This window comes from Psammomys obesus, unplaced genomic scaffold (genome assembly GCF_907164565.1).
Source record: "Psammomys obesus unplaced genomic scaffold, mPsaObe1.curated_primary_1811, whole genome shotgun sequence".
Lineage (NCBI taxonomy): Eukaryota > Metazoa > Chordata > Mammalia > Rodentia > Muridae > Psammomys > Psammomys obesus.
This window is the reverse complement of record NW_026592118.1, coordinates 29,108,679-29,124,144: the sequence shown is the minus strand read 5'-3', so window position 1 is coordinate 29,124,144 and position 15,466 is coordinate 29,108,679. Positions and strand designations below refer to the sequence as shown.

The window sequence follows — 15,466 nt, the reverse complement described above, 5'->3', positions numbered from 1 at the left end:
CAGAGAAATGCAAATCAAAACGACCCTGAGAGTTCACCTTACACCCATCAGAATGGCCAAGATCAAAAACTCAAGTGACAATACATGCTGGAGAGGTTGTGGAGAAAGGGGAACCCTCCTCCATGCTGGTGAGAATGTAAACTTGTACAACCACTTTGGAAATCCATCTGGTGCTTTCTAAGACAACTAGGAATAGTGTTTCCTCAAGATCCAGCTACACCACTCCTAGGCATATATCCAAAATATGCTCAAGTATACAACAAGGACATTTGCTCAACCATGTTTGTAGCATCTTTACTCGTAATAGCCAGAACCTGGAAACAACCCAGATGCTCCTCAGTTGAGGAATGGACACAGAAATTGTGGTACATTTACACAATGGAATACTACTCAGCAATTAAAAAACGAGGAAATGATAAAATTTGCAAGCAAATGGTGGGATCTAGAAAAGATCATCCTGAGTGAGGTATCCCAGAAGCAGAAAGACACACATACTCACTTATAAGTGGGTATTAGACATATAATATAGGATAAACATAATAAAATCTGTACACCTAAAGAAGCTAATCAAGAAGGAGGACCCTGGTTAAGATGATTAATCCTCACTCAGAAAGGCAAAGGGGATGGACATTGGAAGAGGGAGAAAACAGGGAAAGGACAGGAGCCTACCACAGAGGATCTCTGAAAGATTCTACCCAATAGGGTATCAAAGCAGATGCTGAGACTCATAACCAAACTTTGGGCAGAATGCAGGGAATCTTATGAAAGAAGGGGGAGACAGAAAGTTCTGGAGGGGACAGGAGCTCCACAAGGAGAGCAACAGAACCAAAAAATCTGGCCACAGGGGTCTTTTTGAGACTGATACTCCAACCAAGGACCATGCATGGAGATAACCTAGAACCCCTGCTCAGATGTAGCCCAAGTAAGCTCAGTATCCAAGTGGGTTCTCTAGTAAAGGGAACAGGGACTGTCTCTGACATGTTCTCAGTGGCCAGCTCTTTGATCACCTGCCCCTGATGGGGGAGCAGTCTTACTAGGCCACAGAGGAAGATAATGCAGCCAGTCCTGATGAGACCTCATAGGCTAGGGTCAGATTGAGGGAGAGGAGGACCTCCTTTCTCAGTGGACTTAGAGAGGGGCATGGGAGGAGGTGAGGGAGAGAGGGTGGGGTTGGGAGGGAATGAGGGAGTAGGCTACAGCTGGGATACAAAGTGATTAAACTGTAATTAATATAAAAAATAAAAAATAGGTAAGAAAACAAAAACAAAAACAAAAAAACCAAAATCAAAACCAAAACTAAATAGCCTTCAAATAATGCTAAATAACTAGAGTCTTAGATCTCTCAACTCAAACAGTTAAAAACTTTACTGCCTTGTAAATATGCCATTGTAGTTGGATCTCTTCCATCTAAATAGAAGCAGAGTGTTGATGGCTGGAAAACAGAAGAGACTTCCTTTGGCCCTGGAGTTTTTTGTATCAAATTACTTCAGTATACAAGATAGTGTCAGAGTTATTTTTAGCAAAATATTCTAATACATTTCTGAAGATATGAAAATTTTAATTATTGAAAATATGCTATAGATCATAAATTTGAGCGATATTTGTAAAAAACTTAAGAAATCAATAAAAACCTTATTTCTGAAAATGAATTTCAAATTTTAGAAGCATTTTCAAACTCTAAAACTATGAAGTGCACGTCTATCAGAGAAAAAAAAATGTTAACACTTTAATCAAGAGGAAAAGAACTACAAAGGTCTTAACACTTTCACAAAATGCTGTCTTGCTTAAAGGTGAAAACTTCCGAATCCTATATATTCTTAAAAAAATTCACAGTACTTAAGTTCCTTAAACAATCTTAAGTACCACAGAAAACAATTCACACCCCGACATGCTCGCTCACAGTACAGGTGCAAATGCAGGCAGGCCCGACCACTGCCAGTTCACAGAGGCTTTCCCTTTGCCCTCCATCCCTCTGGAGTCCATATCAGTTTCTCCTCTGCAGATGTTTTTCCAGCTCCACCATCATACAAATGCACTGGCACTTAGTCCCCCAGAATGGCTGTACCAATACATACCCCCAGATGAAGGCCGGCTTCGTTTCCTGAACCTTGGGTTGGTACAACATATGGTCTGATAAATTTGAAGTTCTAAGTATCTATATTTAGACATGATGACTCTTTACACTTCTCTTTAACAAAAGAAAGTATTTATTGAGCTGAGGCTTGCTTTCATAAAAGCATTCTATCTTAGAGAGCAGGAGGTTTTGTCAGGTTAGGAAGTTTGGTGAGATGAATAATTTAGACTGTAGGTGTAATGTATCCGGAGGAGAAACTTAAGGAGGGAGTTGGATAAAGCAAGCAATTAGTTAAATACATTGGGACACCTGACTCACAAAGGCTAATTTAATATGTCCCAAAAATAGTTGGATCACAAATCATTCTTGCAATACTGCACAACAGAGAGCACATTCTCACTTGCATAATAAAGAAATATTGAACTGTTTTATGTGCTTTAATTTAAAAAGAATCTGAAATTCTTTTTTTAATTTGGTTTTTTCAAGACAGAGTTTCTCTTTGTAGCCTTGGCTGTCCTAGACTCACTTTCTAGACCAGGCTGGCCTTGAACTCACAGAAATCCGCCTGCCTCTGTCTCCCTGAATGCTGGGATCAAAGGTGTACACCACCATGCCCAGCCATAAAATTCTTTTTCCTCCCTTTAGGTGTTTTTTTTTTTCTTTTTCTTTTTTCTTTTCCTCAGACAGGGTTTCTCTGTATAGCCTTGGTTGTCCTGGACTCTTTGCAAACCAGGCTCTGAAATTCTTTTTATGAGATTAGCATTCACAGAAGTTCACACTGGCTAGGTGACAAAGAGAAAAAGATCAAGTACAAGTTTATATTTAATTTCAAGGAAGTAAAATATATTTCGGATGCTTATTTTTAATTAGAAAATATTTGAATTTGAAAAACAATTTTATGACAATACTTGTAGGCATAATAATGGGAATTGTCTTAGACACTGTCATAGTAACTGAGTACAAGGATGTTATTTCATAAAACACATTGTACTGAAAGAGCACATATTTCTGTTTTACTTTGAGATCATTAAAGAGTGGCAAGCTCCATCTCATTGGAAGCTGGAAAGTTACCAATCCAGAAACATGGCTCCAAAGCCTGCCTTCAGCCAGGTTTTAATCCCAGTTCTTCAAAGAGGCAGAGGCAAGCACATCTGAAAACTAATCTTGTCTACATAGTGATTTCCGGGGCAGTCAGGGCTATGTAGTGAGATCTTGTGCTAACAATAATAAGGAAAAAAATAGCCGCCTTATTTTTGTCTCTCCTTTGGGACTGCCTCCTTTGACACTGGAAAGCTGGACTTCTTAGTTAAGGAATTTAAAATAATAAGTTATGCTGTGTTAGCCTCTGTCTCTCTCCTTCTTGCTCTCCCCTCTCTCCCTCCCTCCACTCCTCTTTTTTCTTTACTATCTAAAGTTGCATTTGTTTGTTTCCTTGCTTGTTTTTAATGAACCTAGACCAGACTGTGCTGCCCTGACACTCTGTCCTGCCACAGCCTGCCAAGTGTTGGTAGATAAATGAGTACTACCAAACCAGCCCTGAATGTTGGTTTCTGAGGAAAGGGTTTCACTAAAAACAGTTTTATAAAGATTTTGAAAATTTTATTAATACTTTATGTACTCTAAGGGTTATTTTTCATTTCTATGTCAAAATTTCACTTTGAAAACCATCCAGCCTTCCTTTCTTTTGGTTTCAAAATACCACCACTACTAGGCCTCACATAAGCATGATTAAAGCGCAGTATGGAAGGGGTTTGTAGTGGCACCCAAAGAGAAAAGATTCCTAAATTGGCTAGGTACATTACAAGAGAAGGAGAAAATAGATGATGGAGAGGAGCCACCTCCGAGAATGATCCTATATATTGCTGCCATAGGCAGATGGAGGGCAGTGCTGAGCTTGACACAAGGTGTATGCAAGAGCAGCTAGGTCATGGAACTTCCTACAGGTTCCTGTCTCTAAGTGACAGATTCTGTGGGACAACTTTGTGAAAGTGGTTTGAGCAGGCATAGGGGTAGCAGGAGGACATTAGAACAGACATCTTTTGTTTCACTCTTTAGAAACTTGTTCCCTTTCTACCTCTCATGTTCCTTTGAGGGAAGAGTTTAATCACAATCAACAACAGCAACGATGCGTTGATTACGATGCGTAATTACTTGAACCAGGAGTCCGAGCCTCTGTGGGATTAACTCGGCTGTTGAACTGTGGTGCTGCTGCCTAAAAATCCTCTCATTCTCCTTGACTTGGAAAAGAATTAGCCTCCCTATTGAATTTAGTCGTAGACAGTGGGTACAAATTAAGGCTCTCGTTTCCAAGATACAGTAGTTTTAAATTCTGCGTATACATTGCCAGGAATAATAATAATAATAAAACACAGTCACACCATTATCTGATCCTTATGTCAAACCAACTAAATGAGAACCCCTGGGGGTGGAGGCTGGGCTCCAGTGACATAAAAACTCCCCTGGTGATATGAATTCGCAGCGAGGCTTGAGATCTGCGTGATGTGAGCCAGAGGTGACAAGGCTAAGCATCCATCTCGTGGTGGTGGTGGTGCTGAAGCGAACTCTGTTTTGTTCTGGCTGGATCTACATCCTCTTGGTTGTGGCTGGTAAGTGGCACCTACTTTCCACTTCCAACAGTCAGCAAGGAAGCTTAAAACTTACCAGAATATATATATATATATATATATATATATATATATATATATATATATACATTTGCATTGATTTGAGTCCACCGGATAGGAGGAAAAATAAGCCATTTTCTTGAGAAATAACCACACTACTTCTGCTCAGAGACAGAAGTTCCCATTGGACAGAATTTCAGAGTTTTAGAACTGAAAGTGCCCTTGGATATGATTTGATATAATCCTGTGTTTGAACTATAACTCACTAGACACGTTAAAGAGAGGGGCTATTTCTCGTGTTTCATTTCTTCTCTCATGACCACACAGTTGATGCGTAAGTATTGAATGGCAACTAATGGTTAAATGCAAAATGAATAAACAGAGTATTAGAATCAATACATTGGGCTGGAGAGATGGCTCAGAGGTTAAGAGTACTGGCTGTTCTTCTGAAGGTCCTGAGTTCAATTCCCAGCAACCACATGGTGGCTCACAACCATCTATAATGAGGTCTGGTGCCTTCTTCTGACATGCAGGCAGGATATTGCATGAATGATAAATAAATAAATCTTTTTTTTTTAAATCAATACATTACTTAATATTGGAAAAAAGAAAGCTGCAGATATCCAGGAAAATGTTAATTAGATATATTAGACTTGAATATTGTGAGGCCAAAACAGGAACTATGTACCTTTCAAGTTAATGGGAGACCAAAACAGAAAAAAATAAACCTTGCAGGTTAAGGGTTCTGTTTGCAGTTCCGACAGTCAAAAAGTCCTGTTTGTCCTGTGTTAAGTCCTTGTAAGTTAAGTTTCTATTTGTAATTAAGAAGTTTGTTTGTCCTTTGCAGATTAAGGTTTCTGTTTGGTTAAAGAATAAATTCCTGCTTGTGCTGTGTTAAATCATTGCAACTTGAAGTTTTCATTTGTAATTAAGAGTAAGTTCCTGTCTGATCTGCAAAATTTCTAAACTGCAAAACATGTTTTTCATCCTACACCAAACCCCATTTTTGTTCCTTCCCTTTCATTGTATCATTCTAACAATGTATAACAGCCAACTCTCTCACCCACGTAACACTGTATCTCTCCTCTAAAAGAGACTTCAAGAGGTTGGAAAGGGCTGTTCTTTCAAATTCAGATTTAGGGTGAGGCAGCTGGCTGGCCAGCCCTGGGTGTTCCTCAAAATACAGCTTGCTTTAATTGAAAAGTTGTGGATTTGGTCTTTTCTCCTCACGATTCTGGGGTTTAACATATTTATGAATTCTCAAAAAAAATGCAGATCTATTTTACTCTAACTAAAATTTCTATGCACTCACCAGGGAAGGCATTGTATTAAGCGCTCTAGAGATTAGCAGAGTTCGGTTCTGGGCTGAGACTCTGGTTTCAGATAGTAAGGGTGTAGTATCTGCTTACACTTTAGCTATATGATGTAAGACTAATTATTTAAGCCCTTTATGTCTACCTTCTCTGAAAAACAGAATAAAAAACCCCCTTATTGGCAAAATAGGTTTTGCCATAGGTAGGCATTCCTCACTATTTCAACAATTTAGGGATATAGATGAAAAATTACTTTGTTGAGACTCATGCTGATGTTAGAGATGTCAGTGTGGACACAGGACAGAACATAGATGAACTAGGACAAAAAATAGTAGAGTCAGAAGTTCTGGGGACCATTCAGAAAAAAGAAAATGTGAGCCAGTCAATTTAACAATGCAAATGAAGGTGCTTTGATCACACACGCGCACACACACACACACACACACACGTAAACTTTGTAAGTATTTTTCTTTGATGCTTTTAGATGTAAATTACTTTAGTGGAAGACTCAGTTATTCTGGGTTTTGTGTGCACTAGGGTCATGTGTAGTTAGCACAGCCAGAGGAAGAGAAAACAACTGGTAATTGGATTCCATTGGATTCCACAGAGTCTACAAGAAATTGCTGTTTAACAGCAAGGAGACAGACATATATCTACTAAAGTCATTTAAAAACAGACAGAATGACTTTAGAGTTACAATGAACAACATGCTCAGAAATACAGAAATGGGAATGAGTATTCCTATTTATACAGAAATGTGAAAGAAGGTTTGGGAAGATTTCAGAGATATGTTGCCCTCTTCTGGCCGCCAAAGGTACTAGCATGCACACATGTGTAAAGACACAGATACACACACACACACACACACACACACACACACGGAAGGGGGATAAAATAGTAAAATATTAAAAACAGGAAGAAAGAATGGAGAAAATAATATACAAATGAGCTTGCAAGCTTTAGATAATAATAACTATATGTGTTTTTTTTTTTGTTTGTTTGGTTGTTTTTTTAAAGGAAAATTTCCCACCAATAGCTTAATGTTTCATCTTTTAAAACATTGAATTTTAAAACTACTGTACTATAAGAGTGAGGAATACATCTTTAAGGATGGAATTCTGAAGAAGGAAGATGCCCCTCTCTGAGTACTTGCTTCCCAATTCTCTGTTGAGATAAATTCTCCAATAAGATTGAAATTGATTAAAGGCATAGTTCTGTAGTATCAAAGCATCCTACAGGCATTTAAACTCATATGGTTGAATAGGATTTCAAAGATTATTCTGTTTCTCTTGGCCAAATCTGTCCTGCTTATGTTGTCAGCCTAACTCCCATGAAAATCCAGGATCCCTTCAGGTCTGCAGTCAGCAAGTTTCCTAAGCCAATATCCAGTTCTTTGCCAAAGGCTTTGCTATAATAGGAAATCTGACTCAAGGAACCTTTCTAGACTCTAGTTAGGCACTTTTCAGAGAGAGTGAGTTGCCTGGAGTAAATCTTCAGGACTGTAAGATCATTAGAAAGCAACTGTTTTTCAAAGGAAATCAAAAGATTTTCAAAGGGAGCAAATCTTTAGGACTGTGAGGTCATCAGAAAGTAACTGTTTTCAAAGGGAAAGAAATTGAGGTAGCATCTTTGTTACTGTGCAATATGTGAGTTACTTTAAGCTCTCTGGGTAACAACCAGAGTTTTCATATGCAAACAAGACAGCCATGGGCAGGAGTCAAGAACCTTCCTGGTAGAGACTGAAGTTCCCTTGATGACTGTACTAGCTAGATTTATGTCAGTTTGACACATGACAGTCATCAGAAAGGAGGGATGATTAGGGAAAATGTCTCCATAAGATCCAGCTGTAGAAAAGTCCAGCATTTTCTCAATTAGTGATTGATGGGGGAAGGCCGGGCGCAATGTGGGTGCTGCCATCTCTGGGTTGGAGTTCCTGATTTCTATAAGAAAGCAGGCTGAGCAAGCTATGAAAAGCAAGCCAGGAAGCAGCACTCCTCCATGGCCTCTGCATCAACTCCTGGCTCCAGGTTCCTGCTCTGAGTTCCTGTCCTGACTTCCTTTGATGATGAACTGTGACATGGAAGCATAAGCTGAATACCGGCCCCCAGCCGCCGCCAAGTTGCTTTCATCATGGTGTTTCATCACAGCAATAGCAATCCTAACAAGACAGCGACCTTGAGTGAAACTGCAGGAAGTTGGAAGATTTGTGTAATTGAGGGGGAGGTAGAAATGAATTTTTTGATTGAATCCCAGAGTCTATGAATGGTGGTCCTTTAACTGGGGGTTCTCTTAGAGGAATAGAGGGCTAATTCCTCCTTGACTCTAATTGGTTTTGTTGAGTCAAACATAAGTGGTAAAGTAAGGGTCTGTGAACTTCCCAAGGAAAATCTAGCCAGGCAGGCATACTTCTCATTAATTATTGTTATTGTTATTATATCATTACTATTAACCTTGGTTATAACAGGGCAGATGCAATTCTAAAAATAGCACAGACTTGGCATTTGAACTTAACATTCAGTCTAATACTGGTGTGTTTTAAGTCTAATTTAGGGTGGGATTTGTCTTGATGTAAACTTCCCTATTCTTTCAAGTGAAGTCCTTTAAAATCACAAGCATCATTGTGTCATCATCTCTTCAGAAAAGAAACTGTAAAAGAGAGAGATTTGCATAGTAACACAAATTTGATTCAATGTTGACTTAATCATCATAAAAAAAAAAATCAAACAAACAACCCAAGATGAGAACTCCAGAACAATGTCTTGGAAAAACTCTATAGTATTCTTTCTAGTTCTGGTTTTACTCGTTTGCTCCTCACTTTTCAGTCCCTCCTTTGGTCTTCCTATCTTCCAAAATTTTTAATATCTCGGCCACATTTTTTCTTCAACGACGTAGCTTAAGCCAGCTCCTGGCGTTTGTAAGAGAAATGTGTGGGGCATGCCAAGGAAAGATTATTTAGGCAGAAGTGAGACCACTGGAATTAAGGTCTAGAAGGCAGAAGTTGTGTATTGCTTTCCCCTAGATTCATGAATGTGAAACAGGCCTGAGGTGGACAGGTGCTCAGTAAATGTCCACTGAAGAAATAAACACAGGCAAGGAATATTTTTCAAGTCCTACCCCTAAAGCTTGAAAGAACTGCGGTCAATAGTTTCATTTTCCAGGTAAACTGATTATTAATAATTTAAATTCTTTATTATTACACCAAAGTAATCAGAAAAATGCAAAAGAATCTGCAAAAAAAAATAGTTTATAAAAAGTTTATAAAGCAATCTAAGAGGGAGAGGGAGCTCAAAACCAGACCTGTTCCTTGGTACAGACAGGATATTCAGCCCCAGCAAGAGCATTCAGGAACCACGCACACAGGCCATTACGGCATCCACAACGGTCTCTTGCCGCCCTCTACTGGGCTCCCGCGGTCAGACTAGAGAGGATTTAGGCACCACCGCCTGGGGGCGGCGCAGAGCCGATGACGTCAACGCTGCGCCCGGCAGGAGGCCGGAAGTTAGTCTCTACTTCCGCCCTCCTATTGCTTCTGTGCTTCTAGAGGCGGAAGTAAGAGGTATCTACTACGAACTTTGATGCAGAACGCGAGTGTAAAGTACGGTTCGGGGTGAGGTTGGGGATCTGCTGTCGTGTTCTTAAGCGGGTCTCATGTCCCAGCTAGACAGTGCCATTGCTAAAGGCCTTTGCAGAATTGCCCTGGGGACCCGGGGGGTACAGTGGTTTGCACTCTACACTTAAGATAGTAAAGGAGCGCGGCATTCTGTCGGAATTTGTAACTTTTGGCACAGTGCCCGCCCATTACGTTATTGTGTATGTGGTGTATTAAGAAAAAAAAGTGTATATGAAACGTTGAGTTCCGGTGTTAAAATACATTTGTGATTCCGCTTCCTTTCCCCCAGCATGGTGGAGGTGGGCCGTTTTATTTTCATTTTGACTGAGAAATGTTTAGTTTGCGAGAGGTAGTACATCTCACAAAAATGATGCGGAGGTGTCTAGGCTGAACCTCTTTATTCTCTACTACACTGGCGATATTTTGTCTTTTTCTTTTCTGGATTGGAGGTGTGTTGGTAGAAACATTCTTACCTTTTCTGGAGAGATCCAAAGTCTCTTATCTTACGACAAGTACAATGTGGAAATGTCATTCTGTAAAAATCTCTACGCTTAAATGCTGTGTCAAAAGATTAGCTGAATTGTGGTACACCCAACTATTTTCTTTAAAAGCACGTTAGCTGTCCCAACTGTGGGACAGAAGGGGACACGAGTCTTTCTCTTTAGACCTCACTAGTGACAGTCCCCGAGATTTTCATGATAGTCTTGAAATTTAACATACCTTAAGAAAATGGTTTGTTTTTAGAGGAAGTTTGAAGTCAATCATTCGATAGTTACTTTAAAAAAAAATGCATTAGGTTACTCAGTCCTATTGCCAGAGGTTACAAATTCAGCTCAACAGTCTGTTTTTAAAAGGAGTTTGTGTTTATACAAGACCTTGCCATACATCTGGGATAAAAACAAAACAAAACAAAACCTTCTTGAAAGAAAAGACAGTTTAACAAAATAAGTGAAATTCAGAAAGATGTGTGTGTGTGTGAGTTTGATATGAAAGTAGTAAGAACTCTCAGGAGGAAGAGGTCTAACAAGAAGGGGACAGGGAACAAGGGAATTAAGAGGAAAAATAATAGGACGTGTTTCCAATATAGAATTATACATATATATATGTATTTATATATGTAATTATACATATATATGTACATACATATATGTGTATATATATATGTTCATATACACTTATAGGAACAAAGTCCATTATTTGAATGTCAATTAAAAATAATGAAAAGACAGCAAAGACAAGGAGACTAGAATGGCAAGGATGTTCAGAATAAGATTTCTTTGTTACTGTTTTTGAGTAAAGTTGAGTGGATAAGGAAGAAGGAAAAAAAGGGAAGCCTTCATGGATGCTTATCTCAAATGACTCCCTCAGAGGAGGGCTGGTTTGGGGGCTTCACAGATGCTCAGTTCAGTTTTGGGCGTGTTGATTCATTTAGAAGATACTTACTTGGAAGCTATGTTCTATAAAGAGAAACAAATCTGCTTGTGATAGATCTAACAGAAACCTTAATAGATTTTTTTTTAAACCTTTTTGTTAGGAGTCTTGGTATTTCTCTTGTATTATGTGGAATGTTAATCTGTTTAATCATCTAAAGAGAATGCCCTGTCCAGGGTAGTAATCTTCAAACTGAAGGCTTAGTTTTTGTATAGGTAGTGACTGATTTTTTTTTTAATGTACATATCATTCAGTGACATATATTATGAAATGTAGGAAAAGTAGAAATTTTCACAGGACAAGGCAAGTATAGTTTAAGAATTATACTGTTCTTTCCTCATATTGGATCATTTTTGCATGCTTATTTATAAGGCTCTTTATAAAACTTGTCTGATTTTAAGCTGATAGTATATAGTCCTGTTATCCAGCAGAGGTCACCCATGAGTGTCTGCAAGGGAAAAGGTTGGACTGTACAAGCTAGAGCCTTTTTTTTTTTTTAAGATATGTATTTTTATTAGTTACATGAGAATTTAATATAGTATATTTTGGTTAAATCACTTCCTCCACAGACTTCTAGATCCACATCATTCCTTAACCATTCAACTTTGTGTTCTCTCTCACTGTCTCTCTCAAAGCCATTGAGTTCAGTTAATGTTGCTTATATTCCTTTGGTTATATGACTATCATGGAGTGTTTGTTCTACTAGGGGCCACACCCTTGAATGTAAAAAAAAATGAAAGGAGGAGATTACTGTTCCTAGGTATGGTGGAGGAGAAGGTTTATTATAGATATGAGGGAGAAAACAGCCAGAGGTGTCTGGAAGAATGTAGAGTAGACATAACTGGCAGGCTGAGCCAGGTCATGTGAGGAGAGAGAAGGAAAGAGAAAGAGAGGGGAACCTTGAGTGGTGCCAAGAGGCCAAGAGGCCAAAAGGCAAAAAAAAAAAAAAAAAAAAAAAAAAAGCGCAGCTGGAGGAAGGGCAGCCCAGCCCCTGGGCTAGAGAGTTCAGGGTAGGGGTGGGATATACCGGCCAGGAGGACCCTGTATCAGGTAGGGACGGAGGGATGATGGGAGAATCTAACAGCCAGGTCAGCTTTGATATGTTAAATGGATGCTTCAGTTAGCCACTTGTCCCAGGTTTAAGACCTAACAGTCCTTAATTAGAAAACTAATTCCCCTTTCTCCTTTCTGGGGTTGGGGATTAGGCCTCATGTTTGCTAAGTATATGCCACACCACTGATCTACTAGTGAGTTACACTCCATTCCATTGACTTTGTCATTTTGAAGATGGAAATTAGTTTAGAGATTGATTTTGGCGGCCGTCATCCAGAGATTTCTATAAGCATATATATATTCAATGTAATCCGTTTAAAGGGTATTATTTTAAAAAAAAAAAGACACTACAGATGGAAATTAGACAATCTGATATGTTTTTGAGGGCTACATTTAGAATTTGAGATCAAGGTGACCAGAAATGTTCCTGGGCAGGGTCATTTCAGACATCTGGCAAACTTGAAAGGCAGGATGGTAGTGAAAGTGCCATTTATTAGGAAAAAAACAGAAATGCCAGAAACCAAAGAAATCTGAAGAGAGGGAGATGGAGAGGCGACCTCATTCTCTAGTCAAACAGGCACAGTGAAATAAAAACAATGAAAGGTCAGGACAGTTTTAGGGTGGTAGTGGTGCTATTTTGCATCTCTTTATGTTGAAAGTGATAAAGCCCTAAGTCTGTAGGTATCCAGGAGAAGCAGTAAGGCAGGGGTTGAGTGCAGCACCAAGAAAGCTGGAGGGATGGGTGTTTGCTTCTAGAAAGGCCCCAGTTTAAAGGATCATAATATTGTCATTGGTATATTAACACAGGCATTCATAGTTTAACATTATATGTTATTTCACACAGCAAAAACTTTGGGCTATCCGATGATTATGGCATCAAGAAACATCTGGTGTGTGAGAAGGAACTTTGTCTTTAGTTCAGGAGGTTGGACGCTGCAATATTCAGCGGAACGTTTCCTCAAATTGATTCTGTTTAGGCCTTTTAGTGTGAAATGTGACAGTGACAGTAAAGAGAGAACGCCTCTGGAGAACGAGGACCGGCTGAACAACCTACTCACCATGGGAGTTGATATTGACTTGGCAAGGAGACGACAGCCTGGAGTGTTTAACAGGATGGTCACGAATGAGCAGGAGCTGAAGATATTCCTTCTATCCAAAGGAGCTAGTGACAGAGTGATTGGTAGCATCATCTCAAGATACCCACGAGCCATAACACGCACTCATGAAAGTCTTTCCAGACGGTGGGATCTGTGGAGAAAGATTATGGCATCAGACCTTGAAATTATAAATATTTTGGAGCGTTCTCCTGAATCCTTTTTTCGGTCTAATAACAACCTAGACTTAGAGAATAATATAAAGTTCCTTAGCTCAGTTGGATTGACTCCTAAATGCCTCTGCCGACTGTTGACCAGAGCTCCTAGAGCCTTTTCCAATAGTCTGGGTTTGAATAAGCAAATGGTTGAATTTTTGCAGAAGACCAGTACGTCCTTAGGTCACAACAATCCCCCAGATTTTGTCAGGATGATAATTTCTAAAAATCCTTCCATCTTAATTCAGAGCACCAAACGGGTGAAAGCTAACATTGAATTTTTACAGTCAGCGTTTAACTTAGACAAAGAAGATCTGCTGCTTCTGATCTGTGGCCCAGGAGCTAAGATCCTAGACCTTTCCAATGAATGCACCAAAAAAAACTACACAAATATCAAAGAGAAGCTGCTCTCTCTTGGATGCACTGAGGAGGAGGTGCAGAAGTTTGTCCTCAGCTCTCTGAATGTGGTCTTCTTGTCAGAGAAAAAGTTTAATGATAAAATAGACTGCCTTATGGAAGAAAAAATCAGCATTTCACAAATAATTAAAAATGCGAGAGTTTTAGACTTAAGCATAAGTACTTTAAAAACTCGAATCAAAGAGTTGGTACATGCTGGGTATGACTTGAGTACATCAAACATTGCCCTCCTGTCCTTGAGTCAGAAAAGATATAAAGCTAAATTGAGAAAAATGCTTGGGGAGTCTCAAGGAACCTTGGACGTGTAGTGCTAGTTCCAGTTTGGGCTTTTCAAAAACGAGAATTTTATTTTTTTTAATAAATATTTAAAAATGTTTAAGATTACATTTATCTGTGTACGTGTTCTGTGTGCATAGTGCATGTGTGTGTGTGTTTGCTTGCATGTGGCCGTGTGTGTGCATTCTGAGGCACACATGGGGCTTGAGGACAGATTTTAGGAGTTGGCTCTCCCTCAGCTGTGTGGGTTTCAGCGACAAACGTAGTCATCAGGCTTGGAGGCAGTGTCTTTACTCACTGAGCCATTTTGCTGGCCCAAGAGTTTTGCTTTTTTACGACAGACACGTGTATAATAAGTCTGTGGGTCCTTTGTTTTATAGGTCATAAAACTCACAGTATGCTCAAATGCAGTCCTTCCAGCCACCCGTCTGAGTTGAAGTTACTGTAACAGCTTAGTATACGTAGGCTGTAGCTGCTGTCCAGTAGGTGTGGTTCCTGGATTCTCCAGTAGAGCAGTGTGTGGTAAGATTTGTACAGGGTTTGCCTTTGTAGTTTCTGTTTATATTCTAACAGTCAGCAGACTTGGGTTGGGGATACAGCTCAGTGGGAAAGCTTTTCTCAGTATGTGGAAGGCCCTATCTCAGATGGGTTTATATGTGTACTGTCTCGTTTCATTGTTTTTAATCCCAAGATTTTCCTCTGTTTCAATATAGCTAGCTAATTCTGGTTCAATTTCAGAGTGTAATACCTGTAAAATTGGTAAAATGTGTTTCCATTGTTTACACTTTTGAATAATTAGTGTCCTCCCTCTGACAAAATTAACTGTGGGCTGGTAAATTCTGATTTCTTCTACACAGGGCTAACTTAAAAGGTAGAATAGTGCCACCAGAAGATTTTAATATATGGGTTGTTAGAAGCATGAAAATTTGGTGCATTATAGATATAGTAAATTAAAATGTAGTTAAGAATCTCAGCATTTGGGAGGCTGAGGCAGGAGTATTGCAGTTTTAAGACCAGCCTGGTTTACAGTCTTGAAACTCTCTCAAAAATGCTTATGTTAGAAGTAGAAAGACACACATGGTATATACTCACTTATAAGTGGGTATTAGACATATAATATAGGATAAATATACTAAAATCTGTATACCTAAAGAAGCTAAGCAAGAAGGACGACCCTGGGTAAGATCTTCATTCAGAAAGGCAAACGAGATGGACATTGGAAGAGGTAGAACATAGGGAACAGGACAGGAACCTACCACAGAGGGCCTCCAAAAGGCTCTACCCAGCAGGGTATCAAAGCAGATGTTGAAACTCATAGCCAAACTTTAGGCAGAGTGCAGGGAATCTTATGAAAGAAAC

General features: G+C 39.3%; 1 protein-coding gene across 3 annotated transcripts; it reads left to right on the top strand.

Annotated features, from left to right (window-relative positions):
- The first annotated feature begins 9,546 nt into the window (after positions 1–9,546).
- Mterf1 (mitochondrial transcription termination factor 1) lies at positions 9,547–14,217 on the top strand. 3 transcript variants are annotated; one of them, XM_055612767.1, is made up of 2 exons: positions 9,547–9,606; positions 12,950–14,217. In XM_055612767.1, the coding sequence occupies exon 2, from the start codon at positions 12,970–12,972 to the stop codon at positions 14,137–14,139; it is 1,170 nt and encodes a 389-aa protein (XP_055468742.1). In that variant the 5' UTR covers positions 9,547–9,606; positions 12,950–12,969; the 3' UTR covers positions 14,140–14,217. The 3 variants fall into 3 exon arrangements, with proteins under 3 accessions (XP_055468742.1, XP_055468741.1, XP_055468743.1); XM_055612766.1 differs by having other exon boundaries at positions 9,561–9,567; XM_055612768.1 differs by having other exon boundaries at positions 9,598–9,618.
- The last annotated feature ends 1,249 nt before the right edge of the window (positions 14,218–15,466 follow it).